Here is a 13,429-nt window from a genome sequence, read left to right as displayed (position 1 = left end):
ACATTTTTTGCAGCTCTCTACTTTGACACACCAGAGATGTCAGGAATATCGATGCAGTCACACATCATCCAGGATCTTCTTAATGAGTAATGATCATGAATAGCAGACATATCAGTTCATGTGGAGTCTACAGTCATTTAGACTGGAAGGGACTTCAAGGCATCCAGTCACTTTGCAAGAGTTAGCTTCCATAGTCAAATGATACAGATAAATGAGATAATATGCTCTTTTAGGTCAAATCCACATTCTGTATCAGAACTGTCAAAACTAGTTTTAGTAAGAATAGCAAATTAGATTTAGAAAGTGTAGCAACCCACCAAAACCCACATGAAACAAAAAAATGCTACCTATCATACAAACCCTCTGACAGGAAGCAAAATGCTGGAGAGAATAACAACACATGAGGGTTACTAAATATTTTTTAATTACCAAACAACAAAATAAATTACTAGGACAATAACCTGAAAATGCTGAGATGCAGTAATAAACAGTAACATCTCATGAAAATAAGTTTTCATATTAATCACTTGATTTCACATGACTGCATATTAATCTTTTTGCAAAGGTAAAGCAATGTTCAAGTCCTGCATTGTACACAGAGACGGGTTTATTCTTCTTCATTCTTCTGCACTGACTGCACAGCTTCTGCTTTAATTCTATTTCGTTTTCTTTTTCTTCTTTTCTTCTTTTCAGCAGAGGGCTCCTGACCCTCCTGTGTTTTCTTCTTCTTTTTCAGACAGCTGAGAGGATTTGGGCCGCCTGCCCTTTTACGTTTTCTTCTCTTTCCACCTTCTTGCTTTGCAAGTCCTTCTTTTTCTTTAAGCTGCACAATACTTTGTTTTTGGTGCTCTGGAACAAGATCATTTGTCTGCAGCTTTTGAACAAATGCCAGAGATTTAGGTGAAGGTTTGTCTAGCACCATAGTGTTCTGAATAATAAAGAGGAGAGGAACGCCAGCCTTCTTTTTCACTTTGTTTGCTAAATCCTGGTCCTGTAAAATTAAATACTTCTGTCAATATTGTGAGATTAAATGATATTTGCAATTCAAATGCACCTACTTTAAATAAAAAACTATGAAGATAAATTACATTATGAAAAAAGATAAGAAACTTAATCTATCAGATATTTCCCAGCAGTGCCTTTCAGAAAAATTTAATTTTTAATTCCTCTCCTTCCGATAGCTGTACTTCTGATGGAAAATTTATTAAAAGCTTCCCTTTTTTTGTGCGTGCATAAGCATACATACATTTTCTGCAGAGAAAATTCCAGTTCATTGGTATGTAATACACTATGAGAAACAAGATAATTTCTTCCATAACATGGAATTTTAAATGCATTGTATCTTACATAAGAATACAAGTTTTACTGCAAACCAATTTATATATAATGTAATTCACACACAGTGTCCCAGTAATGGACCTAAGAAAAAAACCTGCCTTTGTTAACACAATTTTACCTTCATCCTTTAGTTAGATCTTACAAAGTATCTTAAAAATGGAAGATATACAGTTGTTTAACACTTAAATTAACTTTTCAGACTACTGCGCAAAACAGTTAGGGCAGGGGATGCATACACAAGCAATATGCAAATAACAACCATTAGTTGTTTTCTTACATGTCAAAAGGTAGTAAGTTTTCTATGCTTTCTGCTACACTATACAGTATCCTTCTAGGTAAAAATAACCAGTTGTTCAAGTAAGAGAAAAAATTTCCCTATAATTAGCAAATACATTTAAGAGCAAGGAAGGCTTTACAAGATTAATTTCCACAAGCTATTTAAAAAAATTTTGTTACTGACATTTCTGTACCTTAGGTATTCCTTACCCCTAGGTATCAAAGGATTGCTTCAAATGAAATGCAGTTACCTTCCCCATGAGCATGTACCTGTGTAGCAATAAAGTAGTGATGAGGGTTGCCCTCTTCAATCAGGGAAAGTAAACACGTCAAACCACTCACAGGATCCTTGTGGTGAGAACAGCTTCTCACTTGAAACCTCTGGGCAATTAATTTTGCTCCATACAGTGCCTTCCCCAGTGATTCCAGTTCTTTTAGAACACATCTAAAAAACAAAAGCAACAGTGATTTCTAAATGAGAAAATGACTTCACACTTTTTACAACAGCAAAAAGTTGATGTGAGTTAATGGGGAATGAGCAATGCCCAGTTGTTCAGGCTCTATGATTTGTAAATGGCACCCAGGAACCTGAAAGCAGTAACCCATCAGATGTCAGCAAGATTTCCTTGGTTTCAAACAAGACTAACCCATAACACCATAAAGTTATATTAAATAATTTAAAAATATTTCAGATCAGTGACAATGCTAAGTCCTTCCATTTATGTTTGGACATAACCTAGCATATGAACTGAACAAATAAAATTATTTGAATTAGCACAAGCTGGTTCTTGCACTGCATGCAAGTTAAACTCTGTATTGGTGTCCATTACTTTGCTTCAAATTTGCTATCAGAATCCAACCAACTCAAGCAAAAAAAAGACAAAATATTTTCCATATGATTAAAGATCTGCAAGTATATGGCTTCACTACATTCCAGTTGTAACAATAAAACACAAACCTAAAACCCTCATCTTAGCAGCACTTGGAGCAGATGTTCACACAGGGCAGCACAGCAGTCTGTGAGGATGCTAGCTTGGATACACAGAAATGAGCAGGAGATGAAACCCAACTTGCTTTGGCCACAGTCTTACTATTACAGATGGACAGTGGCAGGAACACATGGACTTGAAATACAGATTCAGAGATATGGTAGCACGGTGACTAAGTAATCGTGCCAGAATTTTTTTTTTATGTAGTATACATTTATCTCAAAAATAAATGCAAGATATTAAATAAAACTATTTTTGTTTCCCGAGAAGAATATTTTGACTTTGATGACAGTCTCTGTGGAGACTTGAAGCTTTCTGCAGACTCTCATAGCAAGCCAGCTCATCTCCTCAGGGAAGCTCTGGTCTTGCCACTGAGGTGCTGCCTCACCAACTTCGCATTCTGACAGCAGAGAAAAGGAGTCCATTCTGCTGCCTGAAGTGAAAAATGGTGAAAAAGATACAACAGTTACTGCTGAAAGAAGGAAGCAAGCAGTGACATTTAGACGTGAGCGAAATCAGCTTGGATGAAAGAGATTCCCAAACCTTTCACAGATAAGGTAATGTCTAAGTATTTTCTACTGTTTAGAGGTACGGGACAGTTCTGTAGGCTTTGTAAGATGGCTCGCTGTTTAATTTTAGTAGTTCAGGGAATGTATCTTCCTGGTACTTTCAGTACTTGCCCCCATGATGGGCAGCTGGCTATTCTCTCATTGCAGAAATCCACGTGAGAGGGATGTTATCATACATCATACAAAGTCAAGTGAAATCAGAAGCACCTTAGATGTTTAGTGTTCATTCTTTACTCCCAACGCTTTGCCCAGCACATCCTTGCTCTCCCTTAGGAACAGCCACGTTAGATCAATCCCTCTACTACCAGGCTGCAACTCCAGACGAGCAGCCTGAGTTTGCCTTTGTTGTTCTCCCTTCGCCAAGACGACGCTGGGAGAGGGAAGAGGCCCCCCCTGAGGTCCCTGCCCCAGGGGGTCACCCCCTGCTCCACTCCAGCCCTCAGCTGCCGTACCCGGAAAGGCAGCGGCCACTGACACAGCAGCCCCTCCCGTGAGTCACCCACAGCGCTGCCTCCTCACGGCAGCTGCCGCCCGGGCCCAGAGCTCCACAGCCAGCGGCAGCTGAGGAGAAGCCGCAGACCCAGAGAACCATGATCAGGGGGCCGGGGCTCTCGCCCCAGCACCCCGCGTGTGCGCACTGCCCCCACCCCACACTCACCCCGCCCCCCGCTCATGCGCACTGTGGGCGCCCACCAGCCCCCATCCCTCCCTCTCCTTCCCTTCCCGCGGTGCCGGCGCCCCCATTCTCAGGGCCGTACCGGGTGGTGCAGAGCTCGGTGGCACCGCCCAGGTACCCCGGCAGCTGCTCCCGGATCTGGATCTTGTTGCGGAGCGCGGCCTGGCAGAAGGTGCCGTCCAGCAGCACCTGGAAGGGCTCGCGGAAGTGGAAGTTGTGCTTGTAGAAGCCCATGTTCTTCTTGGCGTGCTTCTGCCGCCTCAGACCCATGGCGCCAACAGCCCCTGCCCGACAGAGGCGGCTCCCCCGGAAGCCGAGCGGGCCCGGCAGACGCCGAGTGGGGCGGGGCTATCCCCCCCCCAACCTCCCGCCTCCTGTGGGCCGGGGGAAGCGGTGCGGCTGGCGGAGGGACAGCCCGGCGGTTCGGCCCCGAGGTGACTTCTCCTTGAGGGCTGTGCCCGGCTCTGCCCGCCCGGTGTCTCTTGTGCGGCCGGGCTGGCGTGCGGTGCCTCCGGTGGCCTCCCCCAGCCATCCGGTGTTTCAGGCTGGTTACCTGAGGACGAGTTTATTGCGTTGTTAAACTAACTCTTGCTCTTTGCCAAGACCAGAAATACACAATTTTCTTTTTTTTTCTGATTCACTGTAATGTTTAAATTACAATTAGTGACCCAGAGGCTGTAGTTCTGTCAGGCATCAGATTACTTCCCTTAGGAAGGTTTATTCAATGCCTGCTTCTGTGGTTTGCACATGTTGGCTATATCAACATAAGCTCTGTGTGCACAGATTCATATATTCAGCATTTTCATAGAATCATAGAACGGTTTGGGTTGGAAGGGACTTAAAAATTACCTAGTTCTGACCCCCTTGCATGGGCAGGGACACCTTGCAGAATCACAAAATGGTTTAGGTTGGAAGAGACCTCCAGGATCATCCAGTCCAACCTTTGACCAATACCATAAGTCAACTACTAAACCACGTCCCTAAAGACCAGGTCCAAACGCCTTTTAAATGCCTCCAGGAATGGTGACTCCACCACTGTCCTGGTCAGGCCATTTCTATGCTCGACATAGGAACTGAAAAAATGTTTCCTAACATCCAACCTAAACCTCCCCTGGGTCAGGTTAACTCCCACCAGACCAGGCTGCTAAAGCACCATCCAACCTGGCCTTGAACACTTCCAGGGATGGGGCATCCACAGCTTTACTGGGCAACCTCTGCCAGTGTCTCACCACCCTCACAGAAAAGAGTTTCTTCCTAAGATCTAACCTAAATCTACCTCCTTCCAGTTTGAAACCACCCCCCCTCACTCTATTGCTGTATGCCCTTATAAAAAAAAATGTAATTTCACTGTAGTTTGGTGAGATGTCTGTCATTCAGAAAAGTAGATTGTGAAAACTCCTCCCTGTCCCAACAGAAAGCATGAGGACAGCAGACATTTGCCACTCAGGAAACTGAGCTTAATGCTGTATGTTAGGCAGGCAAAGGGATGTGACAGGGTATCACCATCAAAATGATAATTGGAGACACCTGTCTTGCTATGCAGGTACAAGAGAAGACATCTTTCTGCCAGGGACAGCTATATTGCAAGCAAAAAATTGTACCTGCCAGTTAGCTGTAACCAGTCAGACTGCTCTAAAGTAATTTAAACAAGTACCTACCTGCCTCTTTTTGCTATCAAATAGAGGTGGAAAACATCTGGTTCTAATCAGCTTTATCAACGTTAAGAGAAACTGAAAAATAATGCATTTACTTACTATTCTAGAAATTTTGATATTTAAATGGGATAATATTTAAAACTACTTATGGGATGAAAAGTGCAAAAACTTGAATCTAAGTATATTTTTCATGGGATCTGATTGTGCTGCTGATAGTATTTTTCTGTCATTAAATCTTTCTTTCCAGCTCTCTTCAGGGGATGTGCTCGTGAGTATCAAGGACATACATGGACACATGCCTTACACTATGAGCTAAGTGACAGGCTGAATTCATTGGTATTTATTAGCCTCAGTCCTGTGGCTGAAAGATACCCACACTAGTGTGCTATTCCTCTTCTTCTATCTAACTGCAGTGTCTGATTATTCTAAAAATTACACAAAAATTTGACAAGACTCCACAGGAAAACCTTATTTGATTAACTGGTTTTTTGTTGTTGTTGTTTTGGTTTTTTTGCCTTTTTCTTTTTTTTTTTTTTTTCTTTTTTTGAGGGGAGACTACAAGGACTAATCAAGAGCCTGAAGACAGGCAGTTACTCCTCATTAAGAACATTTTCCACATCTCATAGACAGAATATGGAATCTGCAACAATAGTTGCTATTGCAGAATGGATTTAAAACAGGAGAAACAAGCAAATGAGAGCTTGACCTAGTCAACATTTTGAACTAAATGCAAAATAAGATATAGGCCAGAGTAGGGTGTTGAATACCATTGAGATTAAATATTCTTTCCATGTTCAGTTGGTAAATAGTATCATCACAGGCAAGTTGTAATGCAATTGGTATGGTAAATTATGTTCAGAAGGCTGATTAGAGGGCAAAACAACATCACAGATTTCTTCTTCCTTGTACAGAAGATAGCATTATTTACATAATAAACTACTTGCAGTACCATTCTGTCAACTGAATTCTACTTTTATGCAATTCTTCTAAAATTTCTTTTAAAACTACATTCAAATTACTTTAAAAAGCAGTGTCTGTGAGAATACTATATTGGTACAATTTTTTTCACAACTTTCTGTGATTGTTTGACAGTATTTTCTGTACAATGAAATATACTGCATTTCTTTCAAATTCAGTCTTTTTACTTTTCCCATAGAAAGTGGATTTTTAAAAAATTAACCTGAGGATTTTATGGGAGCAGTAGAATCCAGTGGTCTCCAGGACCAGGGGATTGCTGCTACTGCCTGCTGACATTCATCTGGGTACATTCTTTAGGACCAGGGGGGTTCTTAGGCTTGCACGTGTCCTGCACAAGTGTATGGATGCACCTGCATTCCGGGAGGACACTTACACAGCCAGACACACAGACAACCACAGCACATACAACTCCACCAGAAATCACACATAAGTACAGGTAGTGAACTATCTGCTCCCCCTCTCCAGCTGACAAGGACTGAAATTCCTAAGTAAGTGGCTGCCTACACACCCTCACTCCCTGTGCTCACCAGCACACATGTTCACAAGTCCTTCAACAAGATATTGGCATGGCCCCTGTCCATCTGATATTCATGCCTGGACCTTGGGTTCCTTAACCCATCCATGCACACCTCTTCCTACTCACTGGCTCATCCAGTTTAAATCTGCTAGCAGATTACACATCCACAGGATTAAATACATTGGGGAAAGTTAACTAGATAACTAGACAGCTGGTTAAGAGAGGGCTCTTTCTTAATAAGAAGGTAGGATAGGCTGCCGTGATCAGGCAAAGACCTCAGACAAGTGTGCTGAACACTGCTGGCTCAGATTTGAGCTCTCCTCCATCCCATATTCCCACACATCCTCCTAGACCAACCCTGATCCTTCCTTTCCCTGCCTTTGGCCAGTTCTGGGAAGTTCCCATAGGAAGCTGTACATAATCCCCAAAAGCCCTGCTGATATCCTAGAAAATATTTCAGTCCCATAAATCCCACAAATACCTTGTGATACAATAATCATGTTTGCTCCTTCTTACCAAAGATAAAGCTCAGGCTGACCCTCTTCAGTGTGGCTTCCTGGGCAGAATCTTTAATGGCTTGAGGAGGTCTGCTCTTCACTCTTGCCTTTTTTACCACCTGCTTATTTGGCAATTATTGAGCATCTGTGTGTGTTTAATACATCACTTCCCTTCTTATTTGTTATTTTATATGAAATAGTCCTTAGCTAGATGACTTCATCAATCAGATGCTCTCACATTTCACGTACCTTTACAGAAACTGTATGTAGCACAGCAAAACCTGTCATAAACCTGGGCCCCTCAGTTTAGGAAGGAGGTTGAGGTCCTGGAGCGGGTCCAAAGGAGGGCAACCAGGCTGGTGAAGGGGCTCCAGCACAGATCCTATGAGGAGAGGCTGAGGGAGCTGGGGCTGTTCAGCCTGGAGAAGAGGAGGCTCAGGGGAGACCTCATCACTCTCTACAACTCCCTGAAAGGAGGTTGGAGCCAGGGGGGGGTTGGTCTCTTTTCCCAGGCAACCCTCAGCAAGACAAGAGGGCACGGTCTCAAGTTGTGCCAGGGGAGGTTTAGGTTGGACATTAGAAAGAATTTCTTTACTGAGAGGGTGATCAAGCATTGGAATGGGCTGCCCAGGGAAGTGGTGGATTCTCCATCCCTGGAGATATTTAAAAAGAGACTGGATGTGGCACTCAGTGCCATGGGCTGGGAACTGCAGCGGGAGTGGATCAAGGGTTGGACTTGATGATCTCTGAGGTCCCTTCTGACCCAGCCCATTCTATGATTCTACGATAAACCTCACAGGCAGATAGCTTTTTCAAATAATTTGCTACTATATTTTTAATTGAGAAGTTTCATCAGTTATCTAGCTGTGTAGTGAAATGAGGCAACCAGGTGGCACTAATTGCCAGGTAGTGAGCATGAGCTTGTGTTAAGCCCACCTGTGCCTGATTAGGGTGGGCCCCCACTGTGCATGAGCAGGATTAGGGGGCCAATAAAGCTCACACCTGAGGAAGCCAGAGGGAGGTCACTTTCGGAGTAGTAGTACTGATTCTCGCTGCTCAGCCCTGAGAGCATTGGACTCAGAGCACTATTTGTGAGTTTCTCCTGGAACACCTGGTTGGACCTTGGGGCGCCGTGCCCTAAAAGAGGTTTGTTTTGTTACATAGCTGCTCCATTAAAGACTCTGAGTTTGTTTTATGGTTTTTTGTTTGGTGGGTTGGTTGTTTTTTTGGTGAGCATTTCATTAAAGTACTAATGAAACACTTGCATTATCAATAGACTGCCTATGAGCAGTATCATTGTGGAAGTGAGCTTGAAGAGGAGAGCAGAAGGTGTTGAACCTTTGTTAACTGAGTTGTTTTTTTTCTAAGCCAGGAAACACAATTTGGAATGGACAATTTCTGCAACTTCAGCAGCCTGACTGCTGCTGGACAGGATACTTCCTGCTCTAGGGTACAGTTGCAATCTAACAAAACACTTCTTGGACTGTATCCATGATACCAATAACTGGGAGGTAGATATATAATATTTATGAAAATAAAGTGTCATACTGAAGGAGATCTATATATTCAAAGTAAGTTCATGCTGAACTTGCCAAATCTGAGCAATGAAAGGTGTCATAGGAACTTGGCTTCACCCACTGCACTGCACACAAAACTTGCTCCAGCAGAGTATTAGCCCTTTGCAGAGAAGGCCATCTCTTGGCATATATGAGTTCAGCTCTGGTTTTGAGATGCTAGGTAATGCAGTCATAGAATTAAATAACATAATATTGCTGTGATATGTGGATTACTTGAAGTGAACGATGCTCTTCATCAAGAGTTTTGGTGTAGGCTCAGTAAAAAAAAAGATTTCCTTTAGTAGCTGGCAATTGGCAAATGCAAGGAAAAGATCTGAGGTCCTGATTCTCCCAAACTTGTCCTGTATGAGACCTTTTTAATCTGAATCTGTTGCTTCTGGGCAAATGTTGTGCTCAGTGATTATCTCCAGTAAGTCTTAGCACCAGACATGCTTAAATATGAAAAATTAACTGATTTACAAAAAAGAGAAGGTTAGGACTTTTAATTAGAACATTTGGAAACAAAACAATATAAACACAGAACATTGTTATATGTATATATGTATAAACATATAAACATTGTTGAAACATGTCTGAAAATATTTTCCTAGGTATACTTCTGAATTTTTCTGAGGTATGTATAGGCCACAGAATAAGATTCAGCAGCATTTAATGTGCTAAATGATATTTCTCAGAATGTTTATTATTCATGTCTGGCTCTCCTTTCACAGCCTTGTCACTGGTTGTGAGCTTTTGAATTTTAGCCTTCATCAGGTACATTCATCTTTCACAGTACCTATTTTTCTGTTATCTCATGGGAATGCAGCATCTGGATTCCTGGTAAACATGGCTATGACAAGCCCTGGTTTTCCATTATGGATTGGTATAAACTCAGCAGGTGACAATTTTGTATATGGTAGAGCTTTCTGCACCTTTCTGGCTCTACTATTACCATTATCCTTAGTTGAAAAATTATTTGTGGCTTAAATAACATATCTGCCCATCACAGTATATCCCACATTAATTATCTTGTGAACACAAAAGGTTAATTTATTAGAGGTTAAAGTAAAGGTTAAATTATTTAGTTTCACTACATACTGGTGGCTTCCATGAGCCAGTATACAGCAGAGATCTATACAGGCTTTTAAGTGACTATTATAGCTTCAAATACTTTGAGAATGTTCTAGAGGGCAAAGGTTTTGCAGGCAGCTTTAGCTTCCTTACTAGAGTTGGAAGAAATTACGAGGTTGAAAATAATTAGTGGAGTTCTTGGCAACTTTTCAGATGTTATCCAAGGTTTTATCTTTTTTTTCCTCTCTCTCATTTTTTTTTACATTGAATCAAATTCACATGAATGATGAACAAAATCATATTTATCTCATCTAACTAAATCTATTGTCTTTCTGAATAGATACATATCACTGATATACACCATTTAGTTTATTGCAGAGTTTTTGGCTGATGCAGCTCTTCAAGATGTATGTGTTAAACAACTGGTTTCATGCTGCTGTAAGGAGACACAAGGGCATCTTTTTGGGGCAGCCTTTCCTCCCTTCAGTGTTTGTCGAGATCTGCACTAGTTGGTTGCTATTCTGCTCCCTTTGTACTTGCAGAGCTTATACAAGCATTTAAGAATGATGTAAAAATGCCTTAATCTAGAAAAAGACATCTTTGTGGAGTAGCCAGGACTGGAATTGTAACTTCAATTTTGGGAGCAGGAGGAATGCAGAAGACAGGAATATATCTTGCCAAGCACTGATTATGTGATAGCTGATGTGCTAAGAAGATAGAGGGGAAGAACAAAGTGATGCTTTACATCTTGTCTCCTATGAAAGTATCCACTACTTCATGTTGAACAGAAATTCCCTCTCACCTTTTTAGTATTTCTGATAGAAAGTAAATATATCAGCTCCATTAGTACTTTTAAACAGATTCACAGTTTTACATTGTAGATTACAGGAAGCTGGAAGACATAAAACATTTAGGATTTTTGGTATGCTGATTTCCATTTGTTTCCTTATTTCTTGATCTCTTTAAAGAAGGTTGTTATCTTTGGCATGTAATAGCTTGCATCTCATCAGGAATCAGAAGGTTTCTTATGAAGATAAGGCTGAACAAATTGACATCAAAAGAGAAATTACGTGGGAAGCCTATCTCAGACGAGAAATTAACTTTATGTCAAAAAATTCTGATTTGTTCAAGAGAGTGCTGTTAAATTGCCTGAGATACTATGTGTGTCTTTTAATCCTTTGATGTATTTCAGGGAGAAATGAGCTAACTGGGAACAGAGAAGTGGAATCTTTACATTGTGGTGGTATATGCAGCCTCTATGCTTATGTTTTCTAACTTATTACATAATTTTCTTAAGCTGATTCTATAGCAAGAGTCTGGCTCTGCTTAGAAACATACAATAACTTTGTGCAAATAACTGTCCTTTGCCTTATAGACCAAAATTAGCATTTCAAATGTTTTGGTCTTTTTCATCAATTACGTTTTCAATTAGATAACTTTATTGTTAACTAGTATGTTATTTTTTCTTCCCGTTAGTTGTAAGCTAATGGTTTCGAGGTGCTACCTAAATGATCCATTAATAATAAAAATAACTATAATAATCTGGAACATAAAAAGAGTAGATAAGAATAGAAGGTAACTGAGAACATTTATTAGAAAACAGTTACTGAAAAAAGCAGAGAAAAAGTTGAGCAGTGAAAAAAACACCAAACTTCCTGAGAAGAGCTTAAAATTTTAAGTATTTCCTTAGCGTGGAGAAATACCATATTATGCTACTGCCCAGGACAGCTGTTTCACCATTATTATTTTTTTTAATATAATACTTTTACATTTAGCCAAGCAAATGCCTGTCTAAGAACATGGCTGAAACCATGCATGGCCTCTGAAACCTCCATTCTTATGGAAAAGGAATTGAGCTCTGATCCTGTTGTTCCTTTATTGCGTTTGATGTTTGTCTCTGGGGGTTTCCATACTGTTGCAGCTCCTACTTTTCTATCACCCCTGAACGTTTTTACTTTCCATTCCCTGTTTCAAAGAAAAATCCAAGAAAACAAGTTTCTTCATTTCCAGTCTTTTAAAGAAAATTAGAAAAAATTGTGGACCTCAGTATTGGCACCAGTAACATCTTGACAGTAGCCTCATGACAAATACTAAAAAATTCTTGGCATAAAATGCCCATCCAGTTTTGTAGCCCTATCTTACATTTCCACATTGAGCTCCTCTGTGTAAAGTTGTATGTTTTGGAATATCTGACACTGAATATTATTATTTGTCAGTGAAACAGAATCCTGTAGGTAATGTAGACATAAATATACAAATGGCCTGACTTCTGTGAGTGGTATTTGGGGAAGGGATCAGTGATATCTGAACAAAGTGGGTGTTGAGTGCAACATTATTTATCAAGGAAAACCACTTTAACGTGGAGCTGATACTCCAGGGGATATTTAATTTCTTTTAGACTTAAAATGCTGCAGTCAGCAGAACACAAATGGCTGAAAACCCTGAATTACACAGGATTTATACACAATGCTGCTTCCTGAAGCTGTAGTCAGTATTTGGAACTGCCTGCACATGGCACACCAGTACCTAAAATAACTGTAGTTAATGGAAAAGTAATGCAGCTGGCACAACTGCATCTACAGGAGAGAACTCAGGGTCCCTGATGCATCTTCTAAACACTTTTTATTTTTCTTTTAAACAAAGGAAAGACAAAGTCAGCATCTCCCAGCAAGAGATCTTGTCTGTCCCACAGCTTCTGAAACTCAATTTGCAAGTCTTCTTGCCTTCCTCCAGTTCCTCTTCATCCCATGGGAGAGGGGAGTGAGCGAGAGGCTGGGTGGCACCAGAGATACCTCTGACAGAGAGGGACCTTTTTGTCATAAGGGTTTTCAGTGTCAGAGCAGTATGTGAGTGGCTAATCTCAAAAGGCATCCTGTGGATAAGAAAGGGATTTCTCAAGGAGCAAAGAGGCCAAGCTGTGTGTAGAAGTATGTAGAATAAGCTTTTTCTTGAATTTATGGATTAAGGACAGCCTTATATTCACTACACTTCTCCCAAATACAAGACCTTTTTTATGCAGACAAGGTGTTAGGTTCTTACTTCATTCTTAAGCAATGCAGCTCCTGCTGAGGCAGAGCAGGCATGTTACTTATCATGGCACACAGAAAAGGGTGAGTGATACATTTGTATGGGGATGTGCCATGTGCCCATGTTTCTTGAGATTTGGAAGTTTAAGCCAAGTACCTCATCACTTCAAGAAAACTGAGGTTTTCTGAACTTCAAACTTCTGTAGGGGTTTAGGATATTACAAGGTAATTTAAAGTGTATGTTGGGAGAATCACTTGCCACCAAATTTTGGGGGTTATTT

At 40.9% G+C, this 13,429-nt stretch overlaps 1 protein-coding gene across 1 annotated transcript; it reads right to left on the bottom strand.

Moving 5' to 3' along the window:
* Nucleotides 1-401: 401 nt before the first annotated feature.
* On the bottom strand, nt 402-4,195 carry UTP23 (UTP23 small subunit processome component). The gene is made up of 3 exons (XM_071738240.1): nt 3,931-4,195; nt 1,885-2,059; nt 402-991 (listed from the first exon to the last, which is right to left on the bottom strand). Exons 1-3 carry the CDS (start codon nt 4,116-4,118, stop codon nt 608-610), a joined length of 747 nt encoding a protein of 248 aa, XP_071594341.1. The 5' UTR covers nt 4,119-4,195; the 3' UTR covers nt 402-607.
* Between the last annotated feature and the right edge of the window lie 9,234 nt (nt 4,196-13,429).

The sequence above is a fragment of the Heliangelus exortis genome, chromosome 2, assembly GCF_036169615.1.
Source record: "Heliangelus exortis chromosome 2, bHelExo1.hap1, whole genome shotgun sequence".
Classification (NCBI taxonomy): Eukaryota; Metazoa; Chordata; class Aves; order Apodiformes; family Trochilidae; genus Heliangelus; species Heliangelus exortis.
Note: the sequence above shows the minus strand (reverse complement) of the source record. Positions and strands in the feature narration are given on the sequence as shown.